This window comes from Herpailurus yagouaroundi, unplaced genomic scaffold, assembly GCF_014898765.1.
Source record: "Herpailurus yagouaroundi ecotype Mexico unplaced genomic scaffold, PumYag 162, whole genome shotgun sequence".
In the NCBI taxonomy this organism is placed as follows: domain Eukaryota; kingdom Metazoa; phylum Chordata; class Mammalia; order Carnivora; family Felidae; genus Herpailurus; species Herpailurus yagouaroundi.
The window spans coordinates 8,660,568-8,683,476 of record NW_024412403.1 but is presented as its reverse complement, the minus strand read 5'-3'; the positions used below and the strand labels follow the sequence as shown (position 1 = coordinate 8,683,476).

Here is a 22,909-nt window from a genome sequence, read left to right as displayed (position 1 = left end):
TTTATGACAGTAACGGGGTCAATTTAAATGGTGCAGCCAACAGAGTTGCCATGTAACTCCCAGAAATGCATCGCAACGGTGCCGAATCAATTTTCTAGTACAAGTCTGTGCACAGGGGTGGTAAAAGTCACTATTCAAAACTGAAATACGGCTCTAGGAAGTCAGGTTTTTAAGTGGATTTTCTGAGAATGCACAGTTGCTATAGTTACCATCTTTGCAGAGAAAAAGATAAGAGGAACATTTATTAGGCCTCCAAACTAATTCATGTGCTTTGCAGCCTCCGTGAAACCTGCTTGGCTTGCACACATTCACCTACCCTGATGTCCAGATTTCTTCACTGCAGGCATCTTTGCCTGAGCATTAGCTTAAGAACAAATGAGTGGGCTTTGGAATAGTAAAGAGACAAATTTATACTTCCATGAAGAATATTTGGTCAGAAAACCCCAAAAGACTTAGCTCCTAGGATGACATATGAAATGAAAATAAACAACAAAAAAAGGAAATGATTATCTAATTCAATAAAAACATCCCTGTAATGAAACAAAATCTGTTATACTCATCCTGGGAACTATTCTGGGAAAAATACCTACAATCACTCAGTTTTCTCATTTAAGGTAACAAATCCTTAAAGGGGCACCTGGGTGGCTCAGTCGGGTAAGCATCCCAATTCAGCTCAGGTCATGATCTCGCAGTTTGTGAGTTTGAGCCCCACATCAGGCTCTGTGCTGACAGCTCAGAGCCTGGAGCCTGCATCGGATTATGTCTCCCTCTCTCTCTGCTCCTTCCCCACTCACACTCTGTCTCTGTCTCTCTCTTTCAAAAGTAAGTAAACATTCAAAAAAAGAAAAAAAAAAATCCTTAAGAACAAGTGTTCATCTAACTCTATCAAAAACTTCTGCCCTGAAGCATTAAAAAGTTTGCAGTAAATGATCAGGGATTTTGAAATAGTCTCTCCTGCTTCCATCTGCTTAAACAAACAAAAAACTAAAAGGAAAAAGAAGGTGGGAAAAAAAAAAAAAAACAGCAGATGAGCCAAAGGGAAGGTTTGGGAAGGGAAACAGCAAGTCCTTCCTTCCCGCTGTCTCCTTACCTACATACAGCTGACCCTTCACCAATGTAGGGGCTCGCGTGCCAATCTTACCACGCAGCTGAAAATGCTCATATAACTTTTTACTCTCCAAAAACTTAACCTATAGCCTAGTGTTGACCAGAAGCCTTACCAATAAAATAGTCAAGTAACATGTATTTTGTATATTACATGTATTATATACTCTATTCTTACAATAAAGTAAGCTAGAGAAAAGGAAACTATTAAGAAAGGCATAAGGAACATGGGGCATCTGGGTGGCTCAGTCAGTTGAGCGTCTGACTCTTGATTTTGGCTTAGCTCATGATCTCAGGTCAGAGTCATGGGATTGAGTCCCACATCGGGCTCTGCACTGGGCTTAGAGTCTGCTCAAGATTCTCTCTCTCTGCCCCTTCCCCACTCGCATACACTCACGTGAGCTCTCTCTCACAAAAAAAAAAAAAAGACAGAAAGAGAGAGAAAATCATAAGAAACAGAAAATACATTTATAGTACTGTACTGTATTTAACCAAAAATATCCACACAAGTGGACCCACACAGTTTAAAGCCGTATTATTTGAGGGTAGGTTGTATTAATTTGCCACAAAACTAAATCGCTTCAATATTCTCTTTGCAACTTTTCTCAGCACTTAGATTTTAAGAGTGACAGAATCATAAAAGAATTGAGGATTTGAAGTGTTTTCAACACTCACTACCCCAGAAGTTGGTGAGCATTCATTCATTCATGTAGTCCCTGGCATCACCTATAATGTTGTAATGTGATGGTTACTAACACTTAAAATCACCAGCCCAAGGCACTCAACTCCCTACATTAACTAAAGGTTCGATTATATTGTGCTTTGAGACAAAAGAGTAAACTAATATATTTTGGAAAGAGTAATACCAGTACAGATCAAAATAGGAATGAATTTTCTGACTAATCCTCCGTTAACCAGGAGTCTAATTGGCCATGACACCTGCTGCTATGTCCCTCCATCACGACTATTTTGGTGAAATGGGATATTCAAATGACAGGAAAGCCCTCATCTAAACCTACTCCCCGTCAGCAAAAACTCCCAGGCAAGGATCAAAAAGCACCCCACGAACACAGACTCCTGAGCCTTTCAGTGTGCGACCTTAGAGAGCATGCTCTCAGTCAGAGATCCCCAAAGGTCATCACATGGATGCCGGCCTCCATACCTGGCAAAGAACAGCTTCTCCTCCACGTGGTCCAAAAGGCACTTGCACTATCAGCCTGTCCTTGTCCTCATTCTCCAGGTGACCCTGGAGCTTGCCCAGGCTGAGCTGTCCCCCAGGGCCCTCCTCATAAACATAGCCACTGCTCAGGACACTGAGCTTCACGTGGGTCTGGTCAGCCTTGGAGAAAACCAAGTTCTGGACTGTCTCCCGCAGCACACTCTTGCTCGTCACCTGAAAGCCAGAAAGCGTGAAGGGCGAACACAGGCCCAACACTTTCCCCCCCTGAGAAAGGTAGGCCATGAATTTCTGGGAAAGATCTTCAGGAATCGCCTCCCTGGTGGCAATGACCAACAACAGACAGTTGTCCGACCACGGGTCTCTGAGAGCACTTTCCCTTGACAGGGGGTACAGTGTATAGCTCTCAGTGTCCACACAGTCAGCCAGAACGGACCGGACCTCCTGGAACCTGCCCAGGGATTCCTGGGAGGCAGAACCCATGTAGAAGAGGATATTGGGTGCCCTCCCCGTGATGTTGACTTTCCTCCCTTCTCTGTCCAGGCAGATGTCATCAGCAACATCCTCCAAAGTGCCATTGTGATCATACGGGAGATCTGGAATTTTCTCCGCAGAGGCAAACTTGACAGATTCAATGGTGCTATTCTCAAGCTCCAAACACTCATGGCAACTAGACAGATGGAGGTGACAGTGCTCGATGGAGCCCACTCCTACGTCACCCTCCCCAGCAGGCTCGCGGCCAGAGGTACCATCTTTCCCTTCTGTGGGTTGTGCACCAAGGACCTTGAGGTCATCTCCACCAACGTGCTCCATAACGTCTGGCTCAGGCTTACTCTCAACGGAAGGTTCAGGATTCTGCTGTAGGATCTGGGCTTGCTTGTTTGAGGCCTGATCCTTAAGTGCCTTCAGAGTGGAGTCCTGCAAGTGCACTGCTAAAATACAAACAGAACACACAGCCCATCAACGCTTCTGGTTTGTCACAGAGCTCAGTTCAAGACTGCATGGTGCTCTCCGCACTCTGTGACTCTCGCTTCAGGGCAGCCCCCTGCCAGTCCCACCTATGTCCCCACCACAACTCTGTGGCATCCTCTGGAACCAAGTCACTGCTCCTGCTGCTGGGGGGGGGTGGGGGTGGCGCCTGATGACCCCCTCCCAGTGAAACCCCGCATTTCCACAACACCTGTCCCATGTGAATCAGAGAGGTCATCAGGCCTACTTCCTTACAGATTCAATTTCTTGGGCATCTATCTCCTGTAAGAGAATGAAACTAAGAAACAAAAATAGGTCTGTATCTAATGGGTCCAAGCACACCCCAGGCAGCAGGTGCTCTTGGGACACTTCATAGGATCCATGGGGGAGAAGAGTCTTTGCAGTATCTTATCTCAGGACTGAAATAGAAGTTTACAATCTCTGATTCAAAAAACATTTATTGGGGCGCCTGGGTGGCTCAGTCGGTTGAGCGTCCGACTTGGGCTCAGGTCATGATCTCAAGGTTCGTGGGTTCGAGCCCCACGTCGGGCTCTGTCCTGACAGCTCAGAGCCTGGAGCCTGCTTCTGATTCTGTGTCTCCCTCTCTCTCTGCCCCTCCCCTGCTCACGCTCTGTCTTTGTGTCAAAAATAAACAAACATTAAAAAAAAATTAAAAAAACATTTATTGATGGGGCTCCTGGGTGGCTCAATCGGTTAAGAGTCCAACTTCGGCTCAGGTCATGATCTCTGCAGTTCATAAGTTCAAGCCCGCGTCGGGCTTGCTGCTGTCAGCTAAGAGCCCACTTCGGATCCTCTGTCCTCCCCTCTCCCGGCACTTCAGGCGGTCTCTCTCAAAACTAAACATAAAAAACAAAACAAAAAAAAAAAAAAAAACGGTGCTTGGGTGACTCAGTCAGTTAAACATCTAACTTCAGCTCAGGCCATGATCTCACAGCTCGTGGGTTCAAGTCCCGCATGGGGCTCTGTATCGACAGCTCAGAGCCTGAAACACGCTTTGGATTCTGTGTCTCCCTCTGTCTCTGCCCCTCCCCCTCCTTCTCTCTCTCTCTCTCTCAGAAATTAATAAACATTAATAGACATATTAAAAAGAATTTTTAAGCATTTATTGAGCACTTGTTACACATCTGACATGGTATCAGGCGCATGCACATGCCAAATGGGAAAATTAAGTAATTTACACAGATTTCCGGACCTAGTAATACACATTTGCTCAGGATACAAATGAAGGCTTTCATGGACATAGAAACCCAATTTTTAAGCCTAATTAAGGAAAAACATTTTGCATGTTTCCTAAAAAAAGACTTTGTAGGGGCGCCTGGGTGGCGCAGTCGGTTAAGCGTCCGACTTCAGCCAGGTCACGATCTCGCGGTCCGTGAGTTCGAGCCCCGCGTCAGGCTCTGGGCTGATGGCTCGGAGCCTGGAGCCTGTTTCCGATTCTGTGTCTCCCTCTCTCTCTGCCCCTCGCCCGTTCATGCTCTGTCTCTCTCTGTCCCAAAAATAAATAAACGTTGAAAAAAAAAAAATTAAAAAAAAAAAAAAAAGACTTTGTAATATTGTAATATATATTGTAATATATTGTAATATATATATTTTTTAAGTCAAAACCTCCTAGATTTATATCTTTATAGTAACACTGGCTATGCTTTCCATTCAGTCGAACTACAGTCTAGAAACTAGTTATATTTTTTAGATTGTGTGAAACAAATATTATATGGCTTCTACATTTGCACAGCATCTCATGGACAGTGCAATTATGGGAAATCCTGGTTTAAAAATTTAGAATGGGGGTGGCGGGTGGCTCAGTCAGTTGAGCGTGACTCTCAATTTCGGCTTGGGTCATGATCTTGAGGTTCATGGGATCAAGCCCTGCGTCGGGCTCTGCACAGACAGTACGGAGCCTGCTTGGGATTCTCTCTCTCCCCACTCTCTCTGCCCCTCCCCGGTGTGCTAGCTTCCATGCTGGCTCACGTGCTTTCTCTCTCAAAATAAACAAACATTTAAAAAACAATTAAGTAAAATCAATTTTAAAAAATTAAAGACACCTCCAAAAAACCTGACATGTGTATGAACCTCATTCTATTATAATTATATCCAACCCATTTAATGCATTAAAGATAAGCATCGACCTTAAGCCACACCGAACAAGAGTGCTCAACAGTCCTTAAGCTAATAACCAATGGCTATGATGGAAACATTTTTTTTTAAGTTTTTGTTTATTTAAGTAATCTCTATGCCCAACCTGAGGCTTGAACTCATGACCCACAGACCAAGAGTATCATGCTCTTAAAACTGAGCTAGCCAGGCACCCCTGATGGAAACATTTCTAGAGTCACTTACAAACAATCTTTTGGGGTACCAGTCCATCAGCCATCTGGAGTCTATCTTCCATGAACGCCACCCCCAGCTTGCTGAAGTTGTCCACACTTGCTTCAGCGATTAATTGGTAAGGATCCCCAGGTCTGCAAGCTAATGGCAAACAACAGTCGGACCACTTCACGATCTGAGAATACATGGGTGAAGGAGGAGGAAGACAAAGAGAGGGTGAGATTGTTCTTCTCTAAAATAACCTGATACTTTACTTTTCCCTTCCACTCCCACCACTAAATTACAGTCAAACATAATGAGTTACTGGATATCGCATTTTATTAAAGTGGCTCGGGCTCGAACATTCTTGTTTCCACCGGACAACAAGGCTTCCAAAGTACTAAATACAATCCTCTCTTTTAAAAACAATTGAGGGGGTGCCTGGGTGGCTCAGTCGGTTGAGCATCCGACTTCGGCTCAGGTCATGATCTTGCGGTCCGTGAGTTCGAGCCCCGCGTCGGGCTCTGTCCTGGAGCTTGTTTCAGATTCTGTGTCTCCCTCTCTCTCTGACCCTCCCCCGTTCATGCTCTGTCTCTCTCTGTCTCAAAAATAAATAAACGTTAAAAATAAATAAATAAATAAATAAATAAATAAATAAATAAAAGCGATTGAGGTCCCAACCACTTTTCAAGGAGCTGAAAGGGGAAAGGGCCATTCTCCAGACATGGAAACACATCAATTTGCCTTCAATAACAGGAAATAGGAGAAAGCAACAGGTCCACAATATCCAGTGATTTATAATGTAACCTGGAGACCAGCTTTGCTCTAAGTGTGGTCCAAGACCAACTGCACCGGAACTCCCCAGGGGCCTGTGAACACCTCCCGTCTGGGCTCCGGGCTCCATCTGGCGTGCCGGACTCTGCAGCTGCAGCCCAGGAATCAGAAGTTCTAAAGGGGTTTCCCAGCGATTCCTAAAACTGGAAAACTCCAGAGAGCTCCCGCCTGTCCCGGTTCAAAACTCCGTGCTTGATGTGCTCCAGTTTTTGTAAAAGAAGAATGTGAAACTAAGACAAGAAGGGGTGCCCCAAGGGACAGGAGCCTGGCTCTGGAGTCAAGGACCTGGGTCTGGGTCAGACTGGGCTTATCTTGGCTGTGTGTCCTCAGGCAAATCTCAGAACCCCGTGAGTCCCAGCTTCCTCATTCCAGTCATCTTTTAGGTTTGTTGTGTTAATGAGATTAAAGAATATATGTAATGCCCCCAGCAGAAAGCCTGGGACAGAAAAAGTGTTCAATTAGTGAAAGCCACTATTATTAGCTATTAATGAAGCTGGTTTTAAAAGCAACAGAGTGGTCTTTTGTTAAGATGCCATGAATTATTTCTCTGCTTCCCAAAATAAATTGTCTCCGCGATACACTGCCCCAAATTTCATAAACAGACATAAATGATTTTGAATTCCATTTTTTTATATTGATAGGTTAGGTTTTTAGAAGTGACTCTTGCTGAAAACAGTGAAAACACACTGGGTAACATCAATAGAACATCATCCTAACAGCACTGAAGAAACAACTAGATAATGAAGTATTGTCAGGCCCAAGGCTGGGGCAAATCCCAACCCTAGAAGTAAGGGGAATTGCCACAAGTCAAACCGTGACGTTACCTCCTCATCCAGGAAACGTGGGGTTCAAAAGTCAAGGTCCAATTGGCATCATAGGTCTGACATATAGATCAATGGAACAGAACTGAGAGCACAGAAATGAACACACCGATCTACAGACAACTGATTTTGGACAAGGTTGCCCAGAAAGGCGAGGGAGAAACCACAAACTTTTCAAAGACAGTGCCAGTACAACTGGGTATCTATATGCAAAAGAATGAAAACGGACCCCTACCTAGCGCTATTTACACCAGGTACAAAAATCAACTCAAACTGGATCAAATCCTCAATGTAAGAGCTACAATTACAAAATTCTTAGAAGAAAACAGGCGTAAATCGTCATGACCTTGGATCAGGCAATGGTTTCTCAGATAGGACACCGAAAGTACAAGCGACAAAAGAAAAACCAGATAAACTGGACTTCATCAAAATCTTTATGCTTCAGAGAACAGCTTCAAGGAAATAGAAAGACAATCCACAAAATGGAAGAAGATGTTTGCAAATCACATATGTGATAAAAGACTTGCATCTTCAACATAAAGAACTAGAAAACAAAGGGTCTGAACAGACATGTCTCCAAAGAAAAGATACAAGTGGCAATAAGCACTTGAAAAGATGCACAACATCCCTAATTAGTCATTAAGGGAAACACAAATCAAAACCACAGTGCGATGCTTCACCTCTACTGGGATGGATATAATCAAAAAGATGGCTACTAACAAGTATTACGGAGGATGTTGAGCAATCAGAAGCCCACTACATTGCTGATAGAAATATAAAATGGCGCATCCTCTTTGGAAAAGGCTTGGGGCACCTGGGTGGCTCAGTCAGTTAAGCATCCAACTTCGGCTCAGGTCATGATCTCACAGCTCAGGAGTTCGAGTCCCACACAGGGCTCTGTGCTGACAGTTCAGAGCCTGGAGCCTACTTTAGATTCTGTGTCTCCCTCTCTCTCTCTGCCCCCTCCCTCCCTCTTTTGCTAACACTCTCTCTCTCTCTCTCTCTGTCTCTCTCTCACCCTCTCAAAAATAAACAAACATTAGGGGCGCCTGGGTGGCTCAGTCGGTTAAGCTTCCGACTTCAGCTCAGGTCATGATCTTGTGGTTCGCTGAGTTCAAGCCCCGCATCGGGCTCTGTACTGACAGCTCAGATCCCGGAGCCTGCTTCAGTTTCTGTGTCTCCCTCTCTCTCTCTCTCTGCCTCTCCCCCACTCACACTCTGTCTCTCTCTCTCTCTCTCAAGAATAATCATTAAAAAAATTTTTTTAATAAAAAAATAAACATTAAAAAAAAGGCCTGATAGTTCTTCAAAAAGTTAAACATAAAACTACCAAACGACCAAGCAATTCCACTCCTAAGTATGTACCTAAAGGAACTGAAAAATGTACGTCCACACACAAAAGTTGTATACAGGTGTTCACAGCAGCATTAATCACAATAACCAAAGAGTGGAAACAACCCAAAGGTCCATCAGCAGAGGGAGGGATAAGCAAAGTGCATATATCCATACAGCGGAGTATTATTCAGCCATGATAAAGAATGAATGTCACATGTAGATGAATGTCACATGTCACAACTACATCACAACACACCTACTTGTCACAACATGGCTGCACCTTAAATACACGATGCCAAGTGAAGGAAGCCGATAACTAAAGGTCACATATTACACTATTCCATGTGTATGAACTATCCAAAACAGACAAATCTAAACAGTTAGAAAGTAGATTAGGGGTGGCCAGGCCAGGGATGGGGGAGTGGAGAGCAGCTGCTGGTAGATACGTAGTTTCTTTGGGGCACAATGAAAATGGCATTAGGTGGCAGTGATGACCGCACAGCTAATGAATTATAACTGTATACTCTAAAAGGATGAGGTTTATGGTATGTGAACTGTATCTCCATTTTAAAAAGAAAAAAGAGGGGCGCCTGGGTGGCTCAGTCAATTAAGTGTCCGACTTCAGCCCGGGTCACGATCTCGCGGTCCGTGAGTTCAAGCCCCGCGTCGGGCTCTGGGCTGATGGCTCAGAGCCTGGAGCCTGCTTCCAGTTCTCCCTCTCTCTCTGCCCTTCCCCCGTTCACGCTCTGTCTCTCTCTGTCTCAAATATAAATAAACGTTAAAAGAAATTTTTTTAAATAAAAAAAAATAATAATAAAAAGAAAAAAGAAAAGAATCAAGGCAGTTGACTTATTTCCACACTGTTCCAGGGCAGTCTAGATAGTGGGAGGACTCCAGAGCCCAACTTCCGGAACTGAGTCCTGGCTCCCCTGGCTAATAGCTATATGACCCAAATGACCCAAGCAAGTCACTCAAACCCATGCTTGGGTTTCCTGTCTGTAAGGCAGAAGTGGTAAGACTACCTACCTCAGGAGGTTACTGGGAGAGATCAACGGGAGTAATACGCAAAGTACCTGGTCCACAGAGAGGCAGTCATATTATTCTAAACATGGAGTCCTCAAAACAGGTATTCTCAGTGGGGACCGTATACCCGCCAAATGGGAAAAAACTGGTTTGAGGGTGATGGAAGGGAGTGGGGGTGGAGAGTGAAAAAGTTCTAGATATCACAAGAGTTTGTAGCCCTCCAAGGGTGAAATCCACCCCACAAAATCCTATTCCTTAGTATTTCATTTCTCTCCTTAGATTCCAAATTGAATCTAATGTTTCTAATTCAGGAAGTCATTTTAAAAGATGGGAATCACTGTCTTAGAAGGAAAAATAACAAATGCAAGTCCTTCACAGTCAAAAGGTGGAGACCCACTGGGGCGCCTGGGTGACTCAGCTGGTTAAGCGTCCAACTTGGGCTCAGGTCATGATCTCACGGTCCGTGAGTGCGAGACCCTCATCGGGCTCTGTGCGGACAGCTCAGAGTCTGAAGCCTACTTGAGACTGTGTGTGTGTGTGTGTGTGTGTGTGTGTGTGTGTGTGTGTGGTGTCTCTGCCCCTCCCCTGCTCATGCTCTGTCTCTCAAGAATGAATGTTTAAAAAAAAAAAAAGGTGGAAACCCACTAATGGGTCTAGAATATTTGGAAAAAGAATCCTCAGAATTTCCTTCTGGCTCTACATGTGGCCTTCCTTCCACTTGATCACCAACTTCTCTACCTCCCACCAGATGTGCAGCCAGAGTAGGGTTCACCTGACCAGCGTTTCAGTAGGACTCTGCATTTCAAATCTGACCTCTCTGATCCAAGATGAGAGCAGAGCTCAGAAGCTTACAGTTCAGACACATATTTAGCTGATTTCCAGCTTTAAGAATAGAGGAAGGATGTCAGCTGGAGGATAAGAAGATAAACGATCGCCTTGGCAAGAGGACTTTGCAGATGAGGGTGAATGGGAAACGTGAAAAGAAACAGGATAACCAACGTCCTGAATCAGGCTAAAAGCACCAGTGTTCTCAGGGCTATGGCTGGCAATCAAAGAATGAGGAAAAACACTCAGCCAGTGGAGACCCAGCCCAGAGTTTAGTCATTCAAAAGCAGATTTAACACCTTGCAGGAGCAGGCACTGCTGAGGAACTATGCCTTGAAGAAAGCATTTAGTGTAAGAGGAGCCAATAATTAAATTCTCCCCCCACCCCCGCCCCCAGGAGGAGAGAAGTGGGAGATAAACGAAGCGTGGGGAAGGACAGGAAGCGGCCAGAGAACAATACACACAGGTCCCTGATCAAGTTTCTCAACTCAGCCAGCTGTTTCCTCACCTAAGTGCATTTCCTTTTTGTAGAAACGTGGTCCACGAGCCACAGACCGTGCAAACTCCTCAAGCAGCGCTGTGTGCTCCATCAAAGCAAAGCCACACTGTCACTGATGCATCCAGGGCCGTTGGTCTGAGAGCAAACAGGGCACTTCCACTTTGCCCTTCAAGGTGGAAACAAAGGGACCGAGAAAGAAAGGGGAAGTCAAACCCAAGGCTTACTCCCAAAGATTAAAGCTAAGGAAACCCTGGTCAGCCCTGCACAAAGGGATTTCCTGGCAGAAATCCCTTCCATAACCAAAGCTCCTGACTTGTCGTCACCCTGATTGACAGCAGGCAGCGGTGGTGCACCTGCTCCACTCAGCGCACGTCCATGAGGAAGGCCCAGGGCCAAGAGGCACTCGCTTCAATTCTCAGGGGTGGCTCTCTAACCAACTGTCCTTCCCAAGGTCGCCCGCAGCACACGGTGGGCTGAAGTTCTACAGCAAAGGTGGGAATAGCCAGTTGATAGTTAACCAAGTGATGACTAATTTTATGCGTCAACTCAGCTAGGCCATGGTACCCAGACATGTAGCCAAATTTCCATCCTGATGTAACCGTGAAGGTGTTTTTTAGATGTGATTAGCATTTTAAGTCAGTGGACTTTGAGTCAAGCAGTTTATCCACCATAATGTGGGTGAGCCTCACCCAATCAGTTGAAGACCTTCTGAGAAAAAGACTGAGGTCCCCCAAGGAAGAAGGAATTCTGCCCTCAGATGACCTCCTGACTCAACAGCCACACCTACTGTGGTGCACACACACACACACTCCCTGTTGGGTCTGCTTCTCTGAAGAACCCAGACTACAACAAGTTACAATCAGTTCTCCAGTCAGATAATTGATGTTGCTAATGTAGCTGGCTCTTATTCCTTTCTTCCAAATCAACTTAATCACACATTAGGTTTTTATAATTTTTTTAATGTTTATTTTAGTTTTGAGAGAGAGTGTCAGCAGGGGAGGGGCAGAAAGAGAGGGGCGACACAGAATCCAAGCAGGCTCCGGCTCTGAACAATCAGCACAGAGCCTGACGTGGGGCTTGAACCCACGACTGTGAGATCATGACCGGAGCCGAAGTCAGACGCTCAACCGAGGCACCAAGGCACACCTGGTTTTTAAAATTTCTAGTGACAAACTGGATGGAGGAGTGTGAGGCACACAGAGATGGGAAGCGTGTGACGCTGGGAGAGCGAAGGAAGGGGGTTACCTCTGACGTGAGGGTAACCCTGCAGACTTCAGGTTTGGAAACACAGAGGGAAAGGATCACGACAAACTTCATTCTCACGCTCTGTTACTTCCAAGGATAACGTGCCCTGTGGCACTTTTAGGAGAAGGGTACCGGAAAATCGAGTGACAGTGTAAGGGGCGTCACAACTCCATAGCAAGCAGGAGCTGTAATGAGCTGATGGATGAAACCAAGTGGTACTTGAAAACCAGGACTGAGCAGACACCCAAGGAAAAGGAGTGTTCAGGTACCTTAATCTTCTGAGTAGGTGAGAGTTAGTCAGAAAATAACAGAAATACCCCTGTTAACACACCCTTTTTCTATTTCTTGGGTTCCGTATGTGTCCCCTAAGCACCTGAGGCCCCCTAAGGTATACTGCATTAGCATCCCCAAGTGCTCACTGCCCACTTTACGTGCCCACCCCACTGGTACTGGGAAGCTGAGAGCAGAAGATTTAAAAGATAGCCCAGGTGTTCCAGTTACCCATCGCTGGGCAACAAACAACTCCCAAATTTAGTGGCTTAAGCTAATCATTCATTTTGCTCAATCTCAATAGGGGCAGGGCTTGGCAGGGACAATTCAACTCCGCTCCATGCGGCTAAGGTGCCTCAACTGGGCCCAGATGATCCCCATCCAAGATGGTTCCCCAAGATGGTTGCCCACCAGCAGGAGCTTCCTCACTTGGCAGCATGGGAGCTGAGTTCCAAGAGCCCAGGCGGAAGCTGCAAAGTTTCTTATGATCTGGCCTTGGAAGTCCCAGAACGTCATTCCACCACATAACCCTGGGTGTACAAACCATCTACTACACCGAGTTTCTGCCAGCTCGTACTCCTGACATCTGCACGCGAATGGCATGTCCCCAGACGGACATGCTCCTTCAGTCTGGGTCCCTGCACAAGAAGGATGCATGGAGCAGAGCCCAGAGCAGAGTCACAGCTTAATACAGCGAACCTGCTGAGCCTATATTGTAACATGAGCAAGAAACCAATATTTGTTAGAAGCAATTGAGGTGCTAGGGCCATGTGTTATTTCAGCAAAGCTGACCAAACAACGCACAAAATTGCATTGCTTTTAGCAGTCCCTCCACCAGCCCTCCCTGCCATATTCCCGATCTCCACGAATGATCCAGCATCCACCAAAAACGACTGTCCATTGGGTGAAGTCCAAGTTCCTAACTAGCACACATAAACTTCTCGTGATCTGTGCACATGCGTGTTTGTACGACTGAAGGATATTCAGTTCTGCTACACAGAAAACAAGAAAAACCAACAGCATGGATGGGACTTGTACATCAAGTTAGGAACTTGTCAGACACCCTAAAGATAGATGAAACAAATGGAAAATATTTGTAATGAACCCAGATAAAAAGGAAAGAACAGAGAGTATTTATTACCCCTAGGCAGAAAGTCATGGATGGACCAAGTAAATCTTAAATATTAAGGGGCCCCTGGGGGGCTCAGTTAAGAGTTCAACTTCAGTTCAGGTCACGATCTCACAGTTCATGGGTTCGAGCCCCACGTCGGGCTCTGCGCTGGCAGCTCGGAGCCTGAAGCCTGCTTCGGATTCTGTGTCTCCCTCTCTCTCCGCCCCTCCCCTGCTCATGCTCTGTCTCTCTCAAAAACAAACGTTAAAAAAAAAATTTAACACACAAATTACACCACCTCCAGATTGGCAGTATATCATCCCTAAATCAGTCACCCATTAGGGCCCCATGTATAGTCTCTAAAAACAAATAAGCACAGGTGGCACGGCACAGCACTTCCAGCACACATGTCCTGAGTCTCTCCAAGAGAACAAGTGTGGCTGGCCCCACGCACATACACGTCCTGAGTCTCTCCAAGAGAACAAGTGTGGCTGGCCCCATGCACCCTCCATCTGCTGAGCCCCCAGTTTTAACCTCATCTCTGGCTCCTGTACCTACGCCCTTGGTGAGGAAGGCTGGTGCAGCAAAGAGGCAGGATGTGTGAACACTGCACAGCCCAGGATTCAGGTATACAGTCCTTCCACACTGCAGGCCCCTGATCCTAAGTGTTAACTGACCCCTCATCTCTCCAGGTGTTCCTTGTGCATGTTCCAAAATTATTTAATAAGCTGTGAATTATGCATCTTAACTTGATCTGCAAGCTTCTCGACTCTGTAACTGTTGAGAGAACCTGCCCGGCAATGTTTAAGATTTTATTTTTTAAGTAATCTCCACACCCAATGTGGGGCTCAAACTCACAACCCTGAGATCGAGAGTCGTGTGCTCCACTGACTGCCAGCCAGGCACCCTTGCCTTGGCAATGTTCCCAGAAGCTACTGCTGCACCCAGGTAATTTCCCATACAGCAGTCCAGCCCCATCTTTCCCCTCTGTCCTTATCTTGGACCACTCCCCCAACTCATGTCACCAGAGACTCCAATTTTACTGGACCATGTGTGGTTGCCTCAGGTGCAAACTTCTGTGTGCTTGTGCCCTTGCTGTTCTGCCTGGGAAGCCCTTCCTTCCTCTGCACCAAATTCCTGTTTTTTCCTGTAAAGCCCAGACATGACCTCTGCTGAAAGGTCCTTCCTGTCCTCACCCTTACGTAGATGGGTTGCCCACCACCCCATCCATGCCTTCTCACTGCACTTATCATGTTGAAACTTTAATTGTTCCTTTACTTAGCTGTCTTCCCTCCCACACTGTGAGCGCCTTAAGATGACAGGGACCATCATCTCTGAATGCATCTGTCACCTCCACATGACACATAACTCCAGCTCTGGCACACAAGCCGGCATATAATAGGCACTTGATAAACCTTGGATGAGTGAATGAATGCCTCGGTAAGAGTACAAGGAACATAAGTGAATTTTCTGCAGCAAAGAATTATGTAAGTTTTTTGGGTCATCAATTCTTACTAAATAGGACTGCTGATATCAGTACAGAAGATATTGAAAATTGAGCTGAATGTATCATGCTCCACTGGTATTTGTTACAGCACCTAGCAAAATAATTGGAACATAGTAGATGGTCAATAAACAGGTTAATGAATGACTAAGTAAGTGAAAATATGAATATATAAATGCTGTTTTTTGAAAAACTGAATTCCCAAGATTCACTTATTTGTTGTTACGGTCTATAGAATGACCACAAACGAAAACCATTTGAGCTATCCCAAATTCAAAATGGTATTTTAAGGGGCGCCTGGGTGGCTCAGTTGGTTAAGCGGCCGACTTCGGCTCAGGTCATGATGTCATGGTCCGTGAGTTTGTGCTGACAGTTCAGAGCCCGGAGCCTGTTTCAGATTCTGTGTCTCCCTCTCTCTGACCCTCCCCCATTCATGCTCTGTCTCTCTCTGTCTCAAAAATAAATAAACGTTAAAAAAAAAAATTTTTTTTTAATAAAAAAGAAAAAAAACATATTTTAAGTATCTGTAGGAGTTCTATAATCCTAGGAATATGGAAGAATGTAACTTTTCATTAAGTTCAAAAGTCTTTTCTTACATTTATATTTTCAACTTAGTATCTTAGGGTCCTGTTAAACTCAAATGACTTTAGAATTAAGTGCAAAATAGGTTGATAACAGCCCCCCATGCGAAATCCCATTAAGCAATCAACCTGAATGAGGACAGTGAGATACAAGATCAACTCCTTTTTTATTTTTTTTTTAAGTTTATTAGAGAGCGAGAGAGAGAGAGAGAGAGAGTGCACGCGTGCGCGCACATGGGGGAGGTGCAAGGAGAAAGAGGGAAAGAGAAAATCCCAAGCCCCACTTGAGCACTCAAGTGCTCAAATTCAGGACGGAGAGATCATGACCTGAGCTGAAATCAAGAGTCAGACGTTAACCAACCGAGACACCCAGGTTCCCCTCAAGTCCTTTTTTTAAAGTAGACTCCATATCCAACACAGGGCTTGAACTCATGACCCTGAGATCAAGAGCTGCATGCTCTACCGGCTGAGTCAGCCAGGGGCCCGAGATCAATTCCTTACAAAGGACCAACTTATAAAATGGAATTCGGTGTAATAGGGTGGTCCAAAAATTAGCTTTAAATGTCTCCAGCTTCTGGTTGCAGGACCTACCAACCAAGCCTCTAATCATAAATAAATGAATTAACTGGATAGTAGCTATCTTCCCTGGTGGGCAGGCATCTTTCTACCTCAGAAAATCAAGAAATAAGTAAGGTATTGCCATTAAGCAAGATTTTTTTTTTTAATTTTTGGGTTTTTTTTAATGTTTATTTTTGAAAGATACAGAGCATGAGCATGGGAGGGGCAGAGAGAGAGGGAGACACAGAATTGGAAGCAGGCTCCAGGCTCTGAGCTGTCACACAGAGCCCGACGCGGGGCTTGAACCCACGAACCGTGCGATCATGACCTGAGCTGAAGTCAGATGCCCAATCAACTGAGCCACCCAGGCACCCCGCCATTAAGCAAGATCTTAATTAAATCTTTGTTAGACTATATATTAAATGAAATGGTAACTGTGAGAAATGCTAATTATCTCCCAGTATCTTCTAGTCTGTCTTCTTCCCTTCAACCCGTGGCTGTCCAGCTAGGACTGCGGTTCTCAGCCTGCCCTGCAGCTGACGGAACAGGAGCAGAAGTGACCCGTGAAACTTCTGAGTCACAGTTTTTAAAGAGGAAGCTGGCTGGCTCCCACCTTCTCTATTCCCCCATCCTGAGGGCTAGATGTGCATAAGGTTAACAGAGGTGGCTGGGGCAGTATGAACCAGTCTCTACCAAGAGAGAGAACAAGGCTGGCAGAGGGCAGATAACAGAGCAATAAAACAGAAGGGAACTAGGTCCCTGGATGGTCTTACAGAGCAGAACCACCTCCCGAGAAAGAGAGAAAATTCTAGCTTATTTGCATAGCTGCATTTCTGGGTCTCTGATATAGTAGCTTAGCCTCTACCCTACATGGCACAGTAACTGTGTTCCTTCAGATGCTATACATCTCTTAACCCTATAAAGATAATACAAGTAAGGGGTGCCTGGGTAGCTCAGTCGGTTAAGCATCTGACTCTCGTTTTCAGCTCAGGTCAGGATCTCACAGTTTGCGAGTTCAAGCCCCATATAACGCTCTGAGCTGACAGTGCAGAGCCTGCCTGGGATTTTATCTGCTTCTCTCTCCGCCCCTCCCCTGCTTGTGTGCTCTCCCTCTCGCTCTCAAAATATATAAATAAACTTAAAAAAAAAAAAGTACAGTTAAGTAACAACGATTTAGGAAGTTAACAGCACAGCAGTCATATTTTGTGCTGGCCTTGGTTTTAAGTTGAAATCTTACAAAATATACATATAAATATCAGCATATATAAGAAAACATCAAGCTTACTATAAGCTTGATAATTTATAAAATTGGGGCACCTGGGTAGCTCAATTGGTTGAGCATCCAACTCTTGATTTTGGCTCAAGTCATAATCCCAGGGCTGTGGGATCGAGCCCTACCTTAGGCTCTGTGCTGAGCAAGGAATCTACTTGGGATTCTCTCTCCCTCTCTCCCTGTCCCCCACTTGCTCGCTCTCTCTCTCTCTCTCTCTCTCTCAACCTAAAATAAAAATAAAAATAAAAAATAGTAATTTATAAGAATTATGTGGGTATTCAGAAAGATGGTGTTTGTTCACCTAGATGACTTACATATCTAAAAAGAAACTGGTCTGGGGAGGGAGGGGCAGGGCAGGTAGACAGGTGGATAGACTCCAGGGGACCACATAGGTACGTGTTCCATTTCCATATTGAGTGGTAAATTTGTGGGTATTAATCATACAAATTTCAAAGTCATGAGTGAACGAGGGCCACGTGTGAACCAACAATGAGAGTACATTTTGATTAGGATTAATCCAAGTCTGGGTAGCTAGAGTCCAAAAATAAAATAAAATATTCTAAGACATTTGAGCTTGTAAACAGGATAAATATTATTCAGAAATGCCATTAAAAGTGATCCCTGGGGCGCCTGGGTGGCTCAGTCGGTTGAGCGTCCGACTACGGCTCAGGTCATGATCTCTTGGTCCGTGAGTTTGAGCCCCGCGTCAGGCTGTGTGCTGACAGCTCAGAGCCTGGAGCCTGTTTCGGATTCTGTCTCACTCTCTCTCTGACCCTCCCCCATTCATGCTCTGTCTCTCTCTGTCTCAAAAATAAATAAACATTAAAGAAATTAAAAAAAAAAAAAAGTGATCCCAAACTTTTGCTGAACTTCTAAGAGTGGTAAAACACGGCTTAAAAGGGGCGCCTGGGTGGCGCAGTCGGTTAAGTGTCCGACTTCAGCTCAGGTCACGATCTCGCAGTCCGTGAGTTCCAGCCCCACGTCGGGCTCTGGGCTGATGGCTCAGAGCCTGGAGCCTGCTTCCGATTCTGTGTCTCCCTCTCTCTCTGTTCCTCCCCCATTCATGCTCTGTCTCTCTCTGTCTCAAAAATAAATAAACGTTAAAAAAATAAAAAAAAAAAAATAGGGCTTAAAAGCCCAAAGTAGAACACTTAGGTTACCACAAATGGGTTCTTCATAGGTTTAAAAAAAAAGCCAAGTATTAGCAATTTCATGATTCAAACTAATTGATCATGTGATTTATAACTGTAATACACTGAAATCATTGTTTTAGGAACACCTGGGTGGCTCAGTCAGTTAAGTGTCCGACTTCGGCTCAGGTCATAATCTCACCATTCGTGAGTTTGAGCCCTGCGTGGGGCTCTGAGCTGACAGCTCAGAGCCTGGATCCTGCTTCGGATTCTGTGTCTCCCTCTCTCTCTGCCCCTCCCCTGCTTGCTCGCTCGCTCTTCCCCTCTCTCTCTCTCTCAAAAATAAATAAAACATTAAAAAATTGTTTTCAAAAAAATACATAATTTTTTTAAAGAAAATGAAAAAGAAAAAACAAATTTACTTTTGGTTAAGACATAGTTTTCTTATGGGACACAAGTGAAAAACATGCTACTCACACTTTCTGAAGAGGAAGATGGTCTCTGTAAAGTCTCACCTTGCACCCAGATGCTCTCAGTCACAAATGCTATGTGTTCTGCTTCGAGTATAAAAGGAGAAACAAGAAACAGGGCCCATTTGTTCAAGTCATCAATGGACTGCATAGAGGGAAAGAAACACAAAAAAAGGGGAGGGGATTCAGTATCACTTCAAATCACAACAGCCACTTAGATCAACATCCAGGACAGCGCTTCCTCTGGAACCCCAGGTGAGATCAATACAAGTTTATCAGATGCTCTCCTGCAGACCACATAAACCCTGTGTTTCTTGTTGAACTGTGGCTATTAAACACCTGCAACATCCCTTCTATGATTCATGACAACTTTAACATCTCTAGATATTTGTTATCAACAATTCACTCTGAAGCTGGGCTCACCCCCACCATTCCTTACTGCTTACAGTACAGAGAGCTCTCCAAGGTACAACTCAGAAGCCCATTTAAAAATGAGGAGGGGGGGCCTGGGTGGCGCAGTCGGTTAAGCATCCGACTTCAGCCAGGTCACGATCTCGCGCTCCGTGAGTTCGAGCCCCACGTCAGGCTCTGGGTTGATGGCTCAGAGCCTGGAGCCTGTTTCCGATTCTGTGTCTCCCTCTCTCTCTGCCCCTCCCCCGTTCATGCTCTGTCTCTCTCTGTCCCAAAAATAAATAAAATGTTGAAAAAAAAAATTTTTTTTTTTTAAATAAAAATGAGGAGGTTTGGGGTGCCTGGGTGGCTCAGTCGGTTAAGTGTCCTACTTCAGCTCAGGTCATGATCTCGCGGCTCGTGGGTTCGAGCCCCGCATTGGGCTCTGTGCTGACTGCTCGGAGCCTGGAGCCTGCTTCGGATTCTGTGTCTCCCTCTCTCTCTGCCCCTCCCCTGCTCACGCTGTCTCTTTCTGTCTCTCAAAAATAAATAAATGTAAAAGATAAATAAATAAAGGTGAGGAGGCTCAGAAGTACGTGGCCGTGAAACGAAGCCCATTACCAACAGAAACCTGAAGACCTCTTCTTCCCTGTTCTTCCACTTCCTCCAGCCATTATAACATCAACATTGGTTATCAGATTGGGTATGTCCATTTACCTGTGCTCTCCTTCCTGAAATCCCTCCAAAAGGCCAGTAAATTAATTTTAAAAGGCTTTGACCCACTAAAATCAAGGCATATCCAGAGGAGAAAAGCTGAACTCTAAGGCTGCAGGAGGTGAGCCCTGTCACCACCACTAGAAAACGGTCAAGCTCAGGAGCACCTGGGTGGCTCAGTCGATTGAGTGTCTGACTTCGCCTCAGGTCATGATTTCGTGGTTCGTGAGTTCGAGCCTGGCATCGGGCTCTGTGCTGACAACCTGGAGCCTGCTGCGGATTCTGTGTCTCCCTCTCTTTCTGCCCCTCCCCCACTTGTGTTCTGTCTCTCTCTCTCTCTCTCTCTCAAAAATAAACATTAAAAAAAAATTTAATAAAAAACAAAAAAATAGCAAAATGGTCAAGTTCCACACAAATCCAGTTCAAATCCGCCCTTGTTGGGAGATCAAAAGGCATTTTTACCTGGCCTAATAACTTGGCACATAGTACAGTATTAATAAATATCTACTGAGCTAATTAACAAATGAAAATTTGAAGGAGAAAAAACTCCTCTACATGGGTAAACTATATTATTAATATAGCAGTTAACTACAAAAAACAGGGGTGCCTGGGTGGCTCAGTCAGTTGAGCATCCAACTTCGGCTCAGGTCACAATCTCGAGGTTTGTGGGTTCCAACCCGTGTCCAGCTTTGTACTGACAGCGCAGAGCCTGCTTTGGACTCTGCCTCCCTCTCTCTCTCTCTGCCCTTCCCCTGCTTGCTCTCTCTCACTCTCTCTCTCAAAAATGAATAAGCATTTAAAAACATTTTTTTACGAAAACAACAACAAAAAACAGATTGTCCATCTTACTCAAACACAGAATATGTACATATTCAACAAAAACCTTAAATTTCCAGTTTGGGGGCGCCTGGGTGGTCAGTTGGACAGCTGGCTTTTGATTTTGGCTCAAGTCATGATCTCATGTTCGATCCCTGTGTTCGAGCCCTGTGATGGGCTCTGCAGAGCCTGCTTGGGATTCTCTGCAATCTCTCTGCCCCTCCCCCTCTCTAAAATAAATAAATAAACATTTTAAAAAATTCCAGTTTCTATAAACTCTTTGGTTATACTTATCAATTTCTGTGGGACCTTCAATTATATAAACATACACATTCTATTTATCGGATTCTAAGCATGCAAAATGTGGAGACAACAAAGTCATAAGATTGATTTCTATAAAGTTACTTCAATCTAGGTAGACTGACAATAAGGTATTTAGCGAACCAGATCATTAGCCTCACAATATTTTAGATCTTGAATTAACAGCAGCCAATCACAAATAGCCAAGCTTTCCAATCGCAGGCCACAACCACTAACCACTCCATCATTCATTGAAGTACTGAGTGATTATCACAGGGCAAGCTGCTAAGCGAAAGAGACCCAATTCCTAGGGAGAAAAAGATAAAAAACTGGAAATATGAAGGATAATTTAAAGTTTATCTGGGCACAAAGCAAGCCAGTCCCATCTAGTCTGAAGAATGAGGGAACATTTCCTTGAGACAATATTTCAGCAAAGCTCTAGGATGAGGCAAAGTTAACTTCAAATAGCAAGAGCACATCAGGTTACAGAATCCCCGAAGGCCAAGGCTAGTGTGGCCGGGGTGCCCCCACACCAGGCTGGAGCAATCAGAAAGAGCTGAGAAGCACTAGTTATAGGTACCGTAGTTAAAAAGAAGACCAATAAAGTCATAGAGATGTTCAAAAGTAAAACTGTCTTCCAAGAAAATCAAAAATACTTACATCTCGATATTTTTGAATGTCCAAAATCCTTAATCTAAAGGATTCTATTTTAAGTAAATGAGTCCAGATTGGAAACTGCAATAGAAAAATGCACCCCTCAATTTTTCTTTATTTTGTTAATTCTCTCAATCCAGGTTCCTTGGACAATTAAGCCCTAATTAGACCCTCAGGCAGAATGAATGTCTAAACGTCTTGCATCTTAGGTGATAGTAGCTGCATACTCTTTCACAACTGAGAAAAGTTACTCATTCTCTGTTTATACTAACAAATAAGGGTAATTTTGATTTGTTAGTAGCACAGTATAATTCCGTACCTAAGCATACAACAAAGTATTCAACCTGAGATAAGATTTTAATTCCCACGCAGGTGAAACGGTTTCGCACACATGGGAAACCTTACTTTAACGCCAAGTGAGCCAACTTTCCAGAACGAAGAGGAAAGGGAAACCGATTAAAAGCAAACACTTTTAAATGTCATCGAAAACAGTGTTAGTGAAGCCAGTGGAAACCTGCGCAGCACCGCACTTTTCCAGAAAGGGAACCGAGATTTCGCATAGATTAAACGACCGCCACGTGAAAGGGCCTGCTGAACTTGCAGCCATCGGGCTAAAGCCAAAAAACAAAGGCCGTGTGCAAACCGAAATAAAATAGATGCAAAGACAATCAGCGGGGTGCCCTGGTCGGCAAAACTCGCGACTGACTGAGCCGTTTTTGTCACTTAGGGAGATATCTGACATAAGACTGAGGATTTGTTGTCTGTGAATTCAGGTTCATAAACTTGAACCTGTAGAACCCACAGTAGAGGAGAGGATGTCAGAAAAGACGTTCCGAGTGGACAGTGCCCTGGGCGTTCGGGTGCTAATCTTCCCCATACACTCGACCCGGCAAGCCGCCTGTCGCAGTTCCGGACCTCTGGTTCCCCCAGTCCGGGTCCCCGAGCTCAGCCCTCCCGGGACCCCCAAGCCCGGGGCCTCCC

The 22,909-nt window shown here is 44.9% G+C and overlaps 1 protein-coding gene and 1 non-coding gene across 6 annotated transcripts in view; one reads left to right on the top strand and one right to left on the bottom strand.

Annotated features, from left to right (window-relative positions):
• The window catches only part of HLCS (holocarboxylase synthetase), a 230,972-nt gene that overhangs the window by 195,410 nt on the left and 12,653 nt on the right, over positions 1–22,909 (bottom strand). For 3 of the 5 annotated variants that reach the window (XM_040483952.1, XM_040483950.1, XM_040483951.1), the window contains 3 exons: positions 19,100–19,199; positions 5,609–5,771; positions 2,267–3,213 (listed from right to left, as the gene is read on the bottom strand). In XM_040483952.1, the coding sequence (XP_040339886.1) occupies positions 2,267–3,213; positions 5,609–5,660 (999 nt within the window). In that variant the 5' untranslated portion in view covers positions 5,661–5,771; positions 19,100–19,199. Of the gene's footprint in view, positions 1–2,266; positions 3,214–5,608; positions 5,772–19,061; positions 19,202–21,934; positions 22,012–22,909 lie in introns of all 5 variants that reach the window. The other 2 variants (XM_040483953.1, XM_040483949.1) reach the window with 2 other exon arrangements.
• TRNAP-UGG (transfer RNA proline (anticodon UGG)) lies at positions 3,718–3,802 on the top strand. The gene has a single exon. It is a non-coding gene; the product is annotated as a tRNA-Pro (tRNA).